The sequence below is a fragment of the Mustela nivalis genome (assembly GCF_964662115.1).
Source record: "Mustela nivalis genome assembly, chromosome: 7".
In the NCBI taxonomy this organism is placed as follows: Eukaryota; Metazoa; Chordata; class Mammalia; order Carnivora; family Mustelidae; genus Mustela; species Mustela nivalis.
Genome location: NC_139026.1, coordinates 41,231,300 through 41,244,054, shown reverse-complemented (window position 1 = coordinate 41,244,054; position 12,755 = coordinate 41,231,300). Strand labels below are relative to the sequence as shown.

Sequence of the window (12,755 nt, the reverse complement as noted above, 5' to 3'; positions counted from 1 at the left end):
GAATTAGGAAGTGAGATCCATAATCCCTGGGAGTCCCCAAGACTCTTTTAGAGAGTCTGCAAGGTCAAAACTGTTCCATAATACATATTCATTGTGTTGACATTTGTACTGAGGGTACAAAAGCAATGTTGGGTAAAACTGCTGGCACCTTAACACATATCAAGGCAGAAGTACCCAACTGTAGTAGTCACTGACTTTTTCACTGCCATTCACTTAAAGTAAAAGGCCCATTTCACTTATAGATGTTCTTGATGAAACACTAAATATTATTAATCTTAAACCTTGAGTACATGTGGTTTTAATACTCTGTATGACAAGGGAAATATGCTTAAAGCACATCTTCGTATAGTATTTTAAAATGTGTCACCACTTAATAGATATGCATAATTCAGTAAGCAACTACTTCCCAAATGATTAATGCATGATGTTAAAAAATCATGCATGAGTAAAAAGCCATTCAAAGTTCAAGATAGATCAATGGACTTTATGAAAGTATGAAAAATTATTGATATGTTTCAGATTCCATCTTGCAAACAGTATTTAAAAAACTACCACTTGTCAAATTTTGGTGTAGTATCAAAAAAGACTATCTGCAATTATGTATCAAGCTCTTAATGTAATCCTCCCTTTTCTGACTAAATGTATGTCTGAGGCTGGATTTTATTCATATACTTCAATCAAATCATCACATCCTAACAGATGAACTGCACAAGCAGATATGAAAATGCAGGTGTCTTTTCTTTAGCTATATATTAAAGAGATTTGCAAAAATTATATGACAGTAATTCTCAACCAAAGATAATTTGGGACATGTGGCAAAGTCTATAGCTATTTCTGGTTGTATACAACTGAGGAAAATGCTATTATCATCTAGTGGGTAGAGGCCAAAGATGCTGCTAAATATCCCACAAGACACATGACAGCCCCCCACAACAAAGAATTATCCAGCCCAAAATGTCAAAAGTGCCAAATTTGAGCAATTTTTTTTTTTTTTTAGGAAAAGGGAAGGAGGAACATAGCTGTTTTTTAATAAAAATGTTATTCATATTAACCTGTAATGGGTTTATTATAATTATAAATGAATTAAAACATATTTAAAATTTCTTCATTCTAATTTACAATAAATATCAATAGGTTAACCCATATAAAAGTTCTCTGAGATCTCCAATAGCTTTTAACATTGTAAAGCAGTCTTGAGAAAACAAAGTATGAGAGTCACTCAATTAGACAAAAAGTATAACTTAACCAAGTACACCGGATAATATAAGAGGAATTAAAAGGACTTTAAAGGGAAATAAACTCATTTCAAGGGTATAATGGATGACCAAAACAAAAAGAACACCATAAAACCAAAACAAGAAAAAAGTTATGGTAGACCTAAAATGTCATTCTCCCCTTAAAACAACAATAAAATTAAAAGCACAATTTCTTACCCTGACTATGAGGACTTGCTGGACTGAAAGATGGCTGATAAAAATCTTTGGTTGGCGTTGGATAAGCTTCTTTCCCTTGGCGCTGATTCATCTTTCCTGGTGTCAGAAGTTGAGATTCGTCACTATTTGCTACCACAGCTCAAGGAAAGAAGAAAAAAGAATTAGTACTTCTGTTATAATTTACAAAATGGCATACTTAATAACAGGGACTAGAACTAAGACTGAAACAGCCTCAATGGTTATATTCATTTTACCAATTCCATACTTTAATTTGCTTAATTGCTTTGTTCTTTTAATTGTAGTTTGCCATCAATCCAAGAGAAATTGATAGGTATGCGAGAGTCAAATTACACAAAATATAGACATTATAAAAATGAAAATACACAGTCAACTGATAATGAAAGGCACTCCCAGATTACTATGGACCTTTCATTGTTCTATTAACTCTTTATGTTTGCCAATACAGCAATAAACAAGAGACACATTTCATAAAATAAATACAAATGGTCAAGAAATACATGAAGAGAGTCAAACTTCATTAGTAATCAGAAAAAAATACGAATTAACAGCAAAATAAAATATTTACATTCACTAGAATTTCTAATTTTCCTGAAAAGTAGGTATGATTTCTGTTTTAGAGATAGAAAAACTTGAGGTTCATTGAGAGACTGTCTTGCTTAAGACTAAGTAATAGAGATAGGATGTCCAACTCAGCATTTGCTTCCAAAGTCTAATCTCTTAAAAGTACGCTGCTCCAATAATCAATTTAAATAGTGTTTGAGGCTGTTATTCACCTATCCAGCCAAGCTACTAATAAAGATAAACAATGCCCAGATGCAGAGAGGACAGAAAAGAGAAACATACTCAATGAATGAATAGGGTAAATTGTGACCAAATCCACAGTACCCTAAGGTCTCCATGTCCTTTCATTTTACATTTCTGTGCTTTCTGCCTACAAAAACTTTAGGTTTATCTGGAGAATAATTCTGTCTTCACTATAGATTTAATTTTTAACTTAACCAGAATTTCATGTTCACATTTTTATCACCATATCTTCTAAATCAACTGCTTTAAATTCAAATCATTTAAAAATTATATTTTAGCCCTATAAATTTCAGTGAAAAATAAAAAAAAAACCTCCCCTTAACACCCAAGATATAAAAAACTTATGTTCCCATCAAGTCCATAAAAAAAGAATCTATACACTCCTGAATTTATATCTCTTGTCCAATCACCTGCCTTAAAATAACCTCTCTGATTTAATAGGCATCTCAAATTTACCCAGAGCATAATTCTTGATTCTGCTAATTCTCCAAACCTGCCTCTCCTGCACCACAGTTAGTGGAATTATTATTTTCCTCCCCTCCCCATTCTTAAGCCAAAAACCTTAGATATAGTCTTCTATTTTCCCTCTTTCTTTCATGTTTCCCATCCAATTCATCTGTGCAATCTTTGCAGTCTACCTTCAAAATTTATCCAAAATCCTTTTATTTCTCCCCTCTTCCGCAACTACCACCCTGTTCTGAACCTCCGTTGCTTTCCCACTGGATCACAGCAACAGATTTTTACTTAGTCTCCAAACTTACTGTCTTGCTCCTTGTTTGTGCAGAATTCATTCTCTACGTAGAAGCCTGAACAATCTTTGTAAATCATCAATGAGATCTGCACCATGCAGAAATATCCTCAATGGCTTTCCACTATACTTGCAATAAATTCCATGGCTTAAGAACTCTGAAGTGGCTGTCCTCCCTCCCCCCCGTTACCTTTTCAATCTCATTCTTTACTACACTCCTCTTTAGTTACTTGGCTCTAGCTACAATGGCCTTGGTATTCTTCAAAACATGACATTTTGCCCCAGTCTCTGGGCCTTTAACTCTCTGGTTCCTTCTACCTGGAAAACTCCTACCCTAGACTTTCACACTATTGACCCCTCTCATCATTTGTTATCTGTGTTCAAATGTAATCTCTTCAGAAAAGCTCTTCATGGTACTTGTGATAAATAAGTTCCCAATACAACTTGTAAATTTTTTTTGGTTATTGTGCGCTCTGCCGCAATTGTAACTATCACTTCATTGAACATGATCTGCATTGTAGCTCTTATCACTGTCTGAAATTATACCATTTGTTTGTTTATTGTCTGCCTTCCCTGTTTGACCATAAGCTCCATAAGTGCCATAAGAAGAGAGTTTTGTTTGCTTTATACTTGCATAAATCCTCAATCCCAGTAAGGTTCTGGCATAGTGAAGGTGCTCAATAGAATCTTGCCAAAGGAACCCATCAACAAACTTTATATTTTATAAAACTTCATTATCATAAAGTAAATAGCAGCTCCTTTGGTTACTAAACCCAAGATCCATTTAATTCCTAAAAATCCTTAGTGAAATTAAAAATGTATGGTATTAGGGCGCCCAGGTGGCTCAGTGGGTTAAAGCCTCTGCCTTCAGCTCAGGTCATGATCCCAGGGTCCTGGGATCGAGGTCATAATCTTAAAGTCCTAGGATCGAGTCCTGCATTGGGCTTTCTGCTCAGCGGGGTGCCTGCTTCCCCCTCCCCCTCCCCCCGGCCTACCTCTCTGCCTACTGGTAATCTGTCAGGAAAAAAAAAAGAAGTATTGTACTGATGTAGGAAGAGACAATCTGACCTAAAGAACATAACAGAGAGCTCTCATAATCAAACCCCTGCATATGTTGAGCCTAGACATACAAAAGAGGTAGGGAACAAAAAAGACTACTCTATTAATGATACTAGGAAAACTGATTATTGGAAAATTAGGTCCTACCCTCATACCATGCACAAAGAATAGTTTTACAAAAATTACAGACATAAATATAAAAAGCAAAACCTAAAACCTTTTAGAAGAAAATATATAAAGAGTATCTTCATAACTTGGTAGGGAATGACTCCCTGAAAAAGACACAACAAAGCATTATCCAAAAAACAAAGAACTGATAAATTCTACTATATTAAAATTAAGATTTTAATCAAAAGGTACCATAAAAAGTTAAGAAGAAAAACAGGATATTTGCAACATATACAATTAACAAAGCGTTGGTATCCAGAATGTTAAAATAATAATAATAATAATCCTATAAATCAATTGGGAAAAAACCAACAATTCAATAGAAAAGTTTAGGGATATATGAAAAAGCATAAAATACCTAGGAATACATTTAACCAAGGAAATTAAAGACCTATACACTGGAAACTATAAGACAGTGATAAAAAAAACTGAAGACACAAATAAATGGAAAGACAGTCTATGCTTATGGACTGGAATAATTAATAGTTAAAATGCCCATACTAGGTGCCAGGCTAGCTCAGTCGGTAGAGCATGAGACTCTTAAAATATCCATACTACCTAAAGCAACCCACAGATTGAATGCCACTCCTACTAAAATATCAATGGCAGGGTGCCTACATGGCTCAGTCCGTTAAGTGTTCAACTCTTGATTTCAGCTCAGGTCATGAGATCGAGCCCCACATCACGCTCCATGCTGAGCTTGGGATTCTTTCCCCACTCCTTTTCCCTCCTCCTCTACTCCTCCTGTAGCTTATGCATGCGCTCTCTCTCTAAAGTGAATAAATGAAATCTTAAAAAAAAATTTTTTTTAAATTCCAGTGGCATTTTTCATAGAAATAAAACAAAAAATTCTAAAATTTGTATGGAGACTCAAAAGACCCTGAATAATCAAAATAATCTTGAAACAGAAGAACAAAGCTAAAGGCATCATGCTCCCTGGTTTCAAACTATAAAAGAGAGCTAAGCAAAACAGTAATCAAAGTAATCAAAACAGTATGTTACTAGCATAAAAACAAGACACAATAGAATAGATCAGAGGGCCCCAAAATACACTTATGCATGTATGGTCAAATTAACTTATGACAAAGGAGCCAAGAATATATAATGGGGAAAAGGACAGTCTCTTCAATAAGTAGTACTAGGGAAAATGGACAGCCACATACAAAAGAGTGAAACTGGACCACTACCCAACCTCATATTCAAAAATTAACTCAAAATGGAGCAAAGACTTCAATGTAAGACCTGAAGCCCTAAAACACCTAAAAGAAAACACAGGTGGGGCACCTCGGTGGCTCAGTGGGTTGAGCTCTGCCTTCGGCTCAGGTCATAATCTTAAAGTCCTAGGATCGAGTCCTGCATCGATCTCTCTGCTCAGCCGGGTGCCTGTTTCCCCCTCTCTCTCTCTGCCTACTTGTGATCTCTCTGTGTCAAATAAATAAATAAAATCTTTAAGGAAAAAAAAAAAAAAAGAAAACACAGGCAATAAGCTCCTTGACATTAGATTTAGTGATGGTTTTTTGGATCTGACACCAAAAGCAGAGGCAACAAAAGCAAACATAAACAACAGGACCCCATCAAACTAAAAAGCTTCTGCACCACAAAAGTAGCCACCAACAAAACGAAAAGGAATCCTACTGAATGGGAGAAAATACTTGGAAGTCATGTATCTCATAAGGGGTTAATGTCCAAAATACATCAACTTACACAACTCATCAGCAAAAAACAATTTGACTTAAAAGTGGGTGGAAGGTCTGAATAACACTTTTCCAGAGAAATAATGGCCAACAGGTACATGAAAAGGTGCTAAACATCACTAATCATCAGAGAAATGCAAATCAAAACCATAATGAGCTATATTCTCACACCTATCAGAATGGCTATTATCCAAAAGAAAGGAAATATCAAGTGTTGGCAAGGATATGGAGAAACCTGACTGCCTGTGCACAGTTGCTGGGTATGTAAATTGTTGTAGTCACTATGGAAAACATCATGGAAGGTCCTCAAGAAGTTAATAATAGAAACTATCATACAATCTAGCAATTCAGCTTCCATATAATTTTCTGAAGAAAATGAAGACAGAGAGACCTGAGTGCCTAGGTTATAAACATGGATAAAAATCATTCTTGCCCTCAAATCCACAGTCTGGCAAGAAATATATTCACAGGGGCACCTGGGTGGCTCAGTGGGTTAAGGCCTCTGCCTTTGGCTCGGGTCATGATCCCAGGGTCCTGGGATCGAGCCCCACGTCAGGCTCTCTACTCAGCGGGGAGCCTGCTTCCCCCCTCTCCTGCCTGCCTCTCTGCCTACTTGTGATCTCTGTCTGTCAAATAAATAAATAAAATCTTTAAAAAAGAAAAAAAGAAAAAAAAAAAAAAGAAAATGAAGACAGAAATTTGAAAAGATAAATGTACCCTTATGTTCACCATAGCAAGGTATTATTTACCATAACCAAGACATGGAAACAACCTATGTGCCAATGACAAATGAATGGACTACTACTCAGCCTTAAAGAATGAAATTTTGCCATTCATAATGTGGATGAACCTTGAGGGAAATATGTTAAATTAAGTAAGTCTGACAGAGAAAGACAAATATGGTATGATCCAAGTTCAAAAACCAAGTTCCAGAGCGCCTGGGTGGCTCAGTGGGTTAAGCCTCTGCCTTTGTCTCAGGTCATGATCTCAGGGTCCTGGAATCGAGCCCCACATCGGGCACTCAGCTCAGCAGGGAGCCTGCTTCCCGCTTTCTCTCTGCCTACTTCTCTGCCTGCTTGTGATCTCTGTCAAATAAATTAAAAAACTCTTAAAAAACAAAACCAAACCGAGTTCCTAGATCAGACACAAAAAGGAGGGTAGTGAGCGAGCAAAATGGGTGAAGGGAATCAAAGGGTTTCAGACTTTCAGTTACAGAATAAGTAAGTCATGTGAATGAAATGTACCGCATGATGACTATAGCTAGTTAATGCTATACTACATATTTGAAAGTTGCTTAGAGAATAAATCTTAAAAGTTCTCATCATAAGAAAATAAGATCTGTAACTATGTATGGTAATGGATGATAACTAGACTTACTGTGGTGACCATTTTGCAAAATATACAAATACTGAATAATCACTGTATACCTGAAACTAATATAAATATGTCAACTGTATCTCAACACAAAAAAAGATTTTTAATTAAAGAAAAAGGAAAATGGGGGCAGGGTGGACACGAACAGTGAGTTCATGAAAGAAGAAATGCAAATGGCCAATAAATATACACAAAGATGTTCATCCTCTTTGGTAACCAGAAAAAGACAAACTAAGATCACAATGAGGTAAATATTTTAAACTCAGTAAAACTGACAAAAATTAGTAAGTCTGATAACACCAAATGCTGATAGGGATGGGAATCAATGAGACATTTTAAGCACTGCTGCTGGAGAATAAACTGATACAAGCATATTGGAGAACAATATGGAACTACCTTATAAAATTGAATTTCAGCATACCCTATGTGTCCAACAATTCCACTTTTAGGTTTATACCTAGAAATAGTACTCTTACATGCATTTATCAAGAGACAACAAGAATGTTCATAAGAGCAAAAATCAAAACAACTTAAATATTCATAAACTGAAAATAAAATGGATTTATAGATATGCATATAATGGAATAGCTTACAGCACCGAAAAGTAATGATCTGTAGGTATACCCCAAAACAATATTAACACAAAAAAACAAGTTCTAGAATATGACATACAGCATGATATCACTCATAAAATTAACCAAGCAAGGGGCGCCTGGGTGGCTCAGTGGGTTAAAGCCTCTGCCTTTGGCTCAGATCATGATACCGGGGTCCTGGGATCAAGCCCCACATCTGGCTCTCTGCTCAGCAGGGAGCCCGCCTCCCTTCCTCTCTTTCTGCCTTCCTCTCTGCCTACTTACGATCTCTGTCTGTCAAATAAATAAATAAAATCTTAAAAAAAAAATTAACCAAGCAAAACTTAGTGATACATATGGAATTCAAAAATCTCAAAAAATACATTTTTTAAAAAAGCAAATGATAAAACATAAAATCTAGTCATCACTTCTTGGGGGCAGGCAACAGGGACAGAGGGAGCACATGGTTGAATATGAGGGATTTTAAAGATTCATGTTCTTGAGTGGTAAGTCAACACATACTCACTGGATGATTCATCAGTACATTTTAGGCTAATTTAAAATACATTATGAGAAGAACAACTAATAGAATTAAAGTATGTTTCAGTATTCATTCAGTAACAGGTATCTAAAGAAAATAGTTTGAGAAGTGCAAATTTAGTTGCATCTATCTCTAATTTCTTACTAGTTGAGGTATTACTATTTATGATTTTGAGAATGTTGAAGTGAGAGTATAAAGAAAGAGCAATATAGAACGTATACTGTATATTCAGAAAAAATTTATGATTTTTTTTCCTATTCTCTTACCCCATTTGTGAACATTAACAACTATGCAGATGATAGGATTTGCAAAATATAAAAAATCACTTTGATGTCCTATATCATTTGTACAATCTTAGACTATTTGAATGTAAGCTCAAGAAGGGCATTCACTTTGTTTTCAAATCACTGCATGATTCCAGAATACTTTCTGACACAATTCTCTTACTTACTCAAGATAGCATAATAGTGCCCTCTTCTGGTTCTACTTTATAGTGGAAATAAAGTAACCTACTTTGCTATTCATGTTGCATTATTATCTTAAGTATAGTAGAAACCAACCATGCTGGAATAATTAATAGTAACATAAGTAACATACCAGCTGTAACTTCTAAGGAGAATATGATTCTATAATTACCATCTTTACTTTATTAAGTCAACTCATCAATACAAAAATCTGAAGAATTTTTTTAAGCTTCATAGTTTGGTATTTGCACTTAATTTAAGGAAGCTGAGATAAAGTTAAATAATTAAAGTCATAAGTAATCTCTATGTAAACTATAAGACTCCCCTTACACATGGTGTACCTTTTCTCAAACACTTAAAGAATCTAAGTATGTTTGCATATATTATAGTTTTTTCATTCAATATGGATCCTAATATTAATGAAATTACTTTTCACTCTAAAAGATATGTGATCTCCAGTAAATATACAGTTTCAACCTTCTAATAGTTAACAGAGCATAATATAAACTCATCTCTAATATATATTATATAGTCTTATTTGTGTATGCAGAAAATACATAATCACAATAAATCTCTTCTATTCCAAGTGGTAAGTAAAGACCCCCATTTATAAAATCCAATTCCTAAAACAGAACCATTTTAACTTGTATTAAAAATTCAATTCTATTTTTCAGTTCAGTACTGCCAATCAGCTCACCTAAGCCAACATTTAAATATATGAGGTAACTAAAGTAATTGGAAAATCCACTCGGGTATCACAAGTTAGGCTGCCAAGAAAACATAAAAATATTTTGATATCTATATACTTTTTTCAACTTTTAAAATTTCTACTATTCTAGGGGCACCTGGGTGGCTCAGTGGGTTAAGCCTCTGCCTTTAGCTCAGGTCGTGATCTTGGGGTGCTGGGATCGAGCCCTACGTTGGGCTCTCTGCTAGAAGGAACCCTGCTTTCCCCTCCCTGCTGTCTGTGTCTCTGCCTACTTGTGATCGCTGTCTGTCAAATAAATAAAATCTTAACTTTTTTTCTATTCTAATAATGCTGGTTATAAAATAAACAATATATTTAAAATACTATGAATTGTTGCAATTATGAATTTTTAAAAGAATTTTTAAGAAAGATTTTATTTTTATTTTTAAGTAATATCTACATTCGGGATGCTGGGATTCAGTCCCACATTGGGCTCCTTGCTCAGCAGGGAATCTGCTTCTCCTTCTGCCTGCCATTCCCCTTGCTTGGGTGCACTCTCTCTCTCTCTCTCTCAAATAAATAAAATCTTAAATAATAATAATAAGAAGAAATTTTTTGAAAGTAATCTCTATACCCAACATGGGGCTTGAACTTACAACCCCCAAATCAAGATTGGCATGCTCTATGGACTGAGCCAGGTAGGTGCTGCTTTTAAAAGGAATTTTAACAGGGACGCCTGGGTGGCTCAGTTGGTTAGGCGGCTGCCTTCGGCTCAGGTCATGATCCCAGCATCCTGGGATCGAGTCCCACATCGGGCTCCTTGCTCCGCAGGGAGCCTGCTTCTCCCTCTGACTCTTCCTTCCACTCTGTCTGCCTGTGCTCGCTCTCATTCACTCTCTCTCTGACAAATAAATAAATAAAATCTTTAAAAAAAAAAAAAGGAATTTTAACATAATTCTTTAGTCTCTTTTTAGAAAAAAATTACATACATACTATAATCAGTATTAGAGACAAACAGCAACCAATCTATACCAAAGAATTTTACAACTAGAAAAATGGTTGCCGTTACCCTGCTCAGTCTCCTTTAGCCAATGGGGGAAAAAATGAGCCCCAGAGCAGTGAACTGACTTGCAATGGTCAGGTAACTGTTTAGGAATAAACACTAAAACTTTCTAAATCAATATAATTTCTACATTGCCATTCAATAAGGTTTAAATCTTTTTTTTTTTTTTTTTAGATTTTATTTATTTGACAGATCACAAAAGTAGGCAGAGAGACAGGCAGAGAGAGAGGGGAAGCAGGCTCCCTGCTGAGCAGAGAGCCTGATGCAGGCTCAATCCCAGGATCCTGAGATCATAACCTGAGCTGAAGGTAGAGGCTTAACCTACTGAGCCACCCAGATGCCCCAAAGTTTAAATCTTTATCTGATTTATGACACAGTAATATTTTAATTATTTGGTCATATCTGAATTCAGCAAACTGATGGTTTCATTATGATGTTTTAAAACCAGGAAAGAACACACTGGGCTAGTACCCAACTCTAATCCCTTGATCCTTTAAGTTCTTAGCTTCAGGCTCTGTATCTACAAAGTTAATGCTTTATTAGATGATATCTGAGGTTCCTTCCTTTCACCTCAGTAATTCTGTGATTTTCCAATACAAAAGGTGCCTCTGTTACAATGCTCTGGAATTATCTATTAATGGGGGTATAACTCCCCTGCTAGACTATCATGATTCTTTAGGGCAGGGCACATGTTTTACTCATCATATATCCCTCCACAAAGGTAGAACAGTAGTCAAAAAACCTTTAATTCAGACATAAATTTAATGTGTATATTTTATAAATCCCTTAGATGAAACATGTTTCACTTATGAAATCCCCAAAGTACAAATAAACGTGTTTCATAACCAAATTATCTATTATGTAAAGATTATGAAAAAACAAAAGTTTTCATTTTCAAATGATAGTGAATTTCTTGAACCATATCCAGTCTCAAAGAAATCTAGTCTATGCTTTATGATGATTGTACAAAGGAATACTATAAGAGTTCCTGAATTATGAATTAGCTAATTAGCTAAGTAAATAATCCATCTTGAGATGATCAAGAAGTAAATATACAAACACTATCAATCTCAGATGGGCTCTGACAGCTTTTCAGTGCCTAGAAAGAAAAGTAGATGACTAAATAATCAAAAGAGAAATACTGTATGCCTTTTATAAGTACACAGCAAAATATATCTCCAAATATGCGATTCAAACTTTGGCTACTTACTTGAGGGCCCAAGGACATCTTTGCTATCACCAAGAAGCTTTAAATGCAGGGTAATTGAGCAGCAAACAAATACAATCCAAACCAGGAAGAAGCAAAATGCATCAGGATTGAAGCAGCAGTGAAACAAAAGGACAAGGAAAAGAAGCATTAGTTTATAAGTAGAAAGCACATGCACATCAATCCTAATAATCATAATTCACAAGGAATTTCCTTTGCCACACATAAAAAGAAGTTGGCTTAAGCATTATCAAATATTTGTTTAAATTTTGGAAAACAAAGATGGAAAGACAAAAATGAAATCAACTAAGTATTTTGTTTTGAAAATTATTCAAATCAAAAATTACTTTCAATTTTAACTCAAGATATGGGTTAGGAGTGGTACAATTATTAAGAAATGTAAGGAAAAGCCCAAAGTTGCTCATTCTTCATATTTAAATGGTTTTAAAATCTATAGCACCCATGCACTATTAAATATTAGTTCTGCATGCCATGAAAGCACTAACTCTACATAGAAATTCAGCCTGTTTCTTCTATAAAAAGAAAGGAACATTTACCGAGTGCTTATTATATGCCAAGCATTGTGCAAAGAGCTTTTACAAAGACATCAATAAAGTAGAACAAATTTTCTCTCAAATGGCAAAAAACCAGAGGAATATTGATTAGAATGATAAATTGATAAAATTTTATTGTCAGACAAACTTTCTTAGGAGCCACTAAATAGGAACTATTAATGCACATGGACCTACTGATCTTTAGGAAGTAAGAAGACCCAATTCTGAAATGAGTAACTTGCAATTAACTAAAAGAAACAGTAAAAGACTACTGACCTTTTGTCTAGTAACTATTTTAACATAGAACATTATGCTAAATGTTGCCTACAGAGATTATGTTACATGTTGCCTATGGACAAGTGTTT

The 12,755-nt window shown here is 35.1% G+C and overlaps 1 protein-coding gene across 14 annotated transcripts in view; it reads right to left on the bottom strand.

Annotated features, from left to right (window-relative positions):
- Positions 1–12,755, bottom strand: part of OSBPL8 (oxysterol binding protein like 8) — a 160,399-nt gene that overhangs the window by 78,728 nt on the left and 68,916 nt on the right. For 5 of the 14 annotated variants that reach the window (XM_082740377.1, XM_082740370.1, XM_082740380.1 and 2 more), the window contains 2 exons: positions 11,840–11,876; positions 1,434–1,571 (listed from right to left, as the gene is read on the bottom strand). In XM_082740377.1, coding sequence (XP_082596503.1) covers positions 1,434–1,571; positions 11,840–11,876 — 175 coding nt within the window. The remainder of the gene's footprint in view (positions 1–1,433; positions 1,572–11,839; positions 11,877–12,755) is intronic. The other 9 variants (XM_082740371.1, XM_082740383.1, XM_082740375.1 and 6 more) reach the window with 3 other exon arrangements.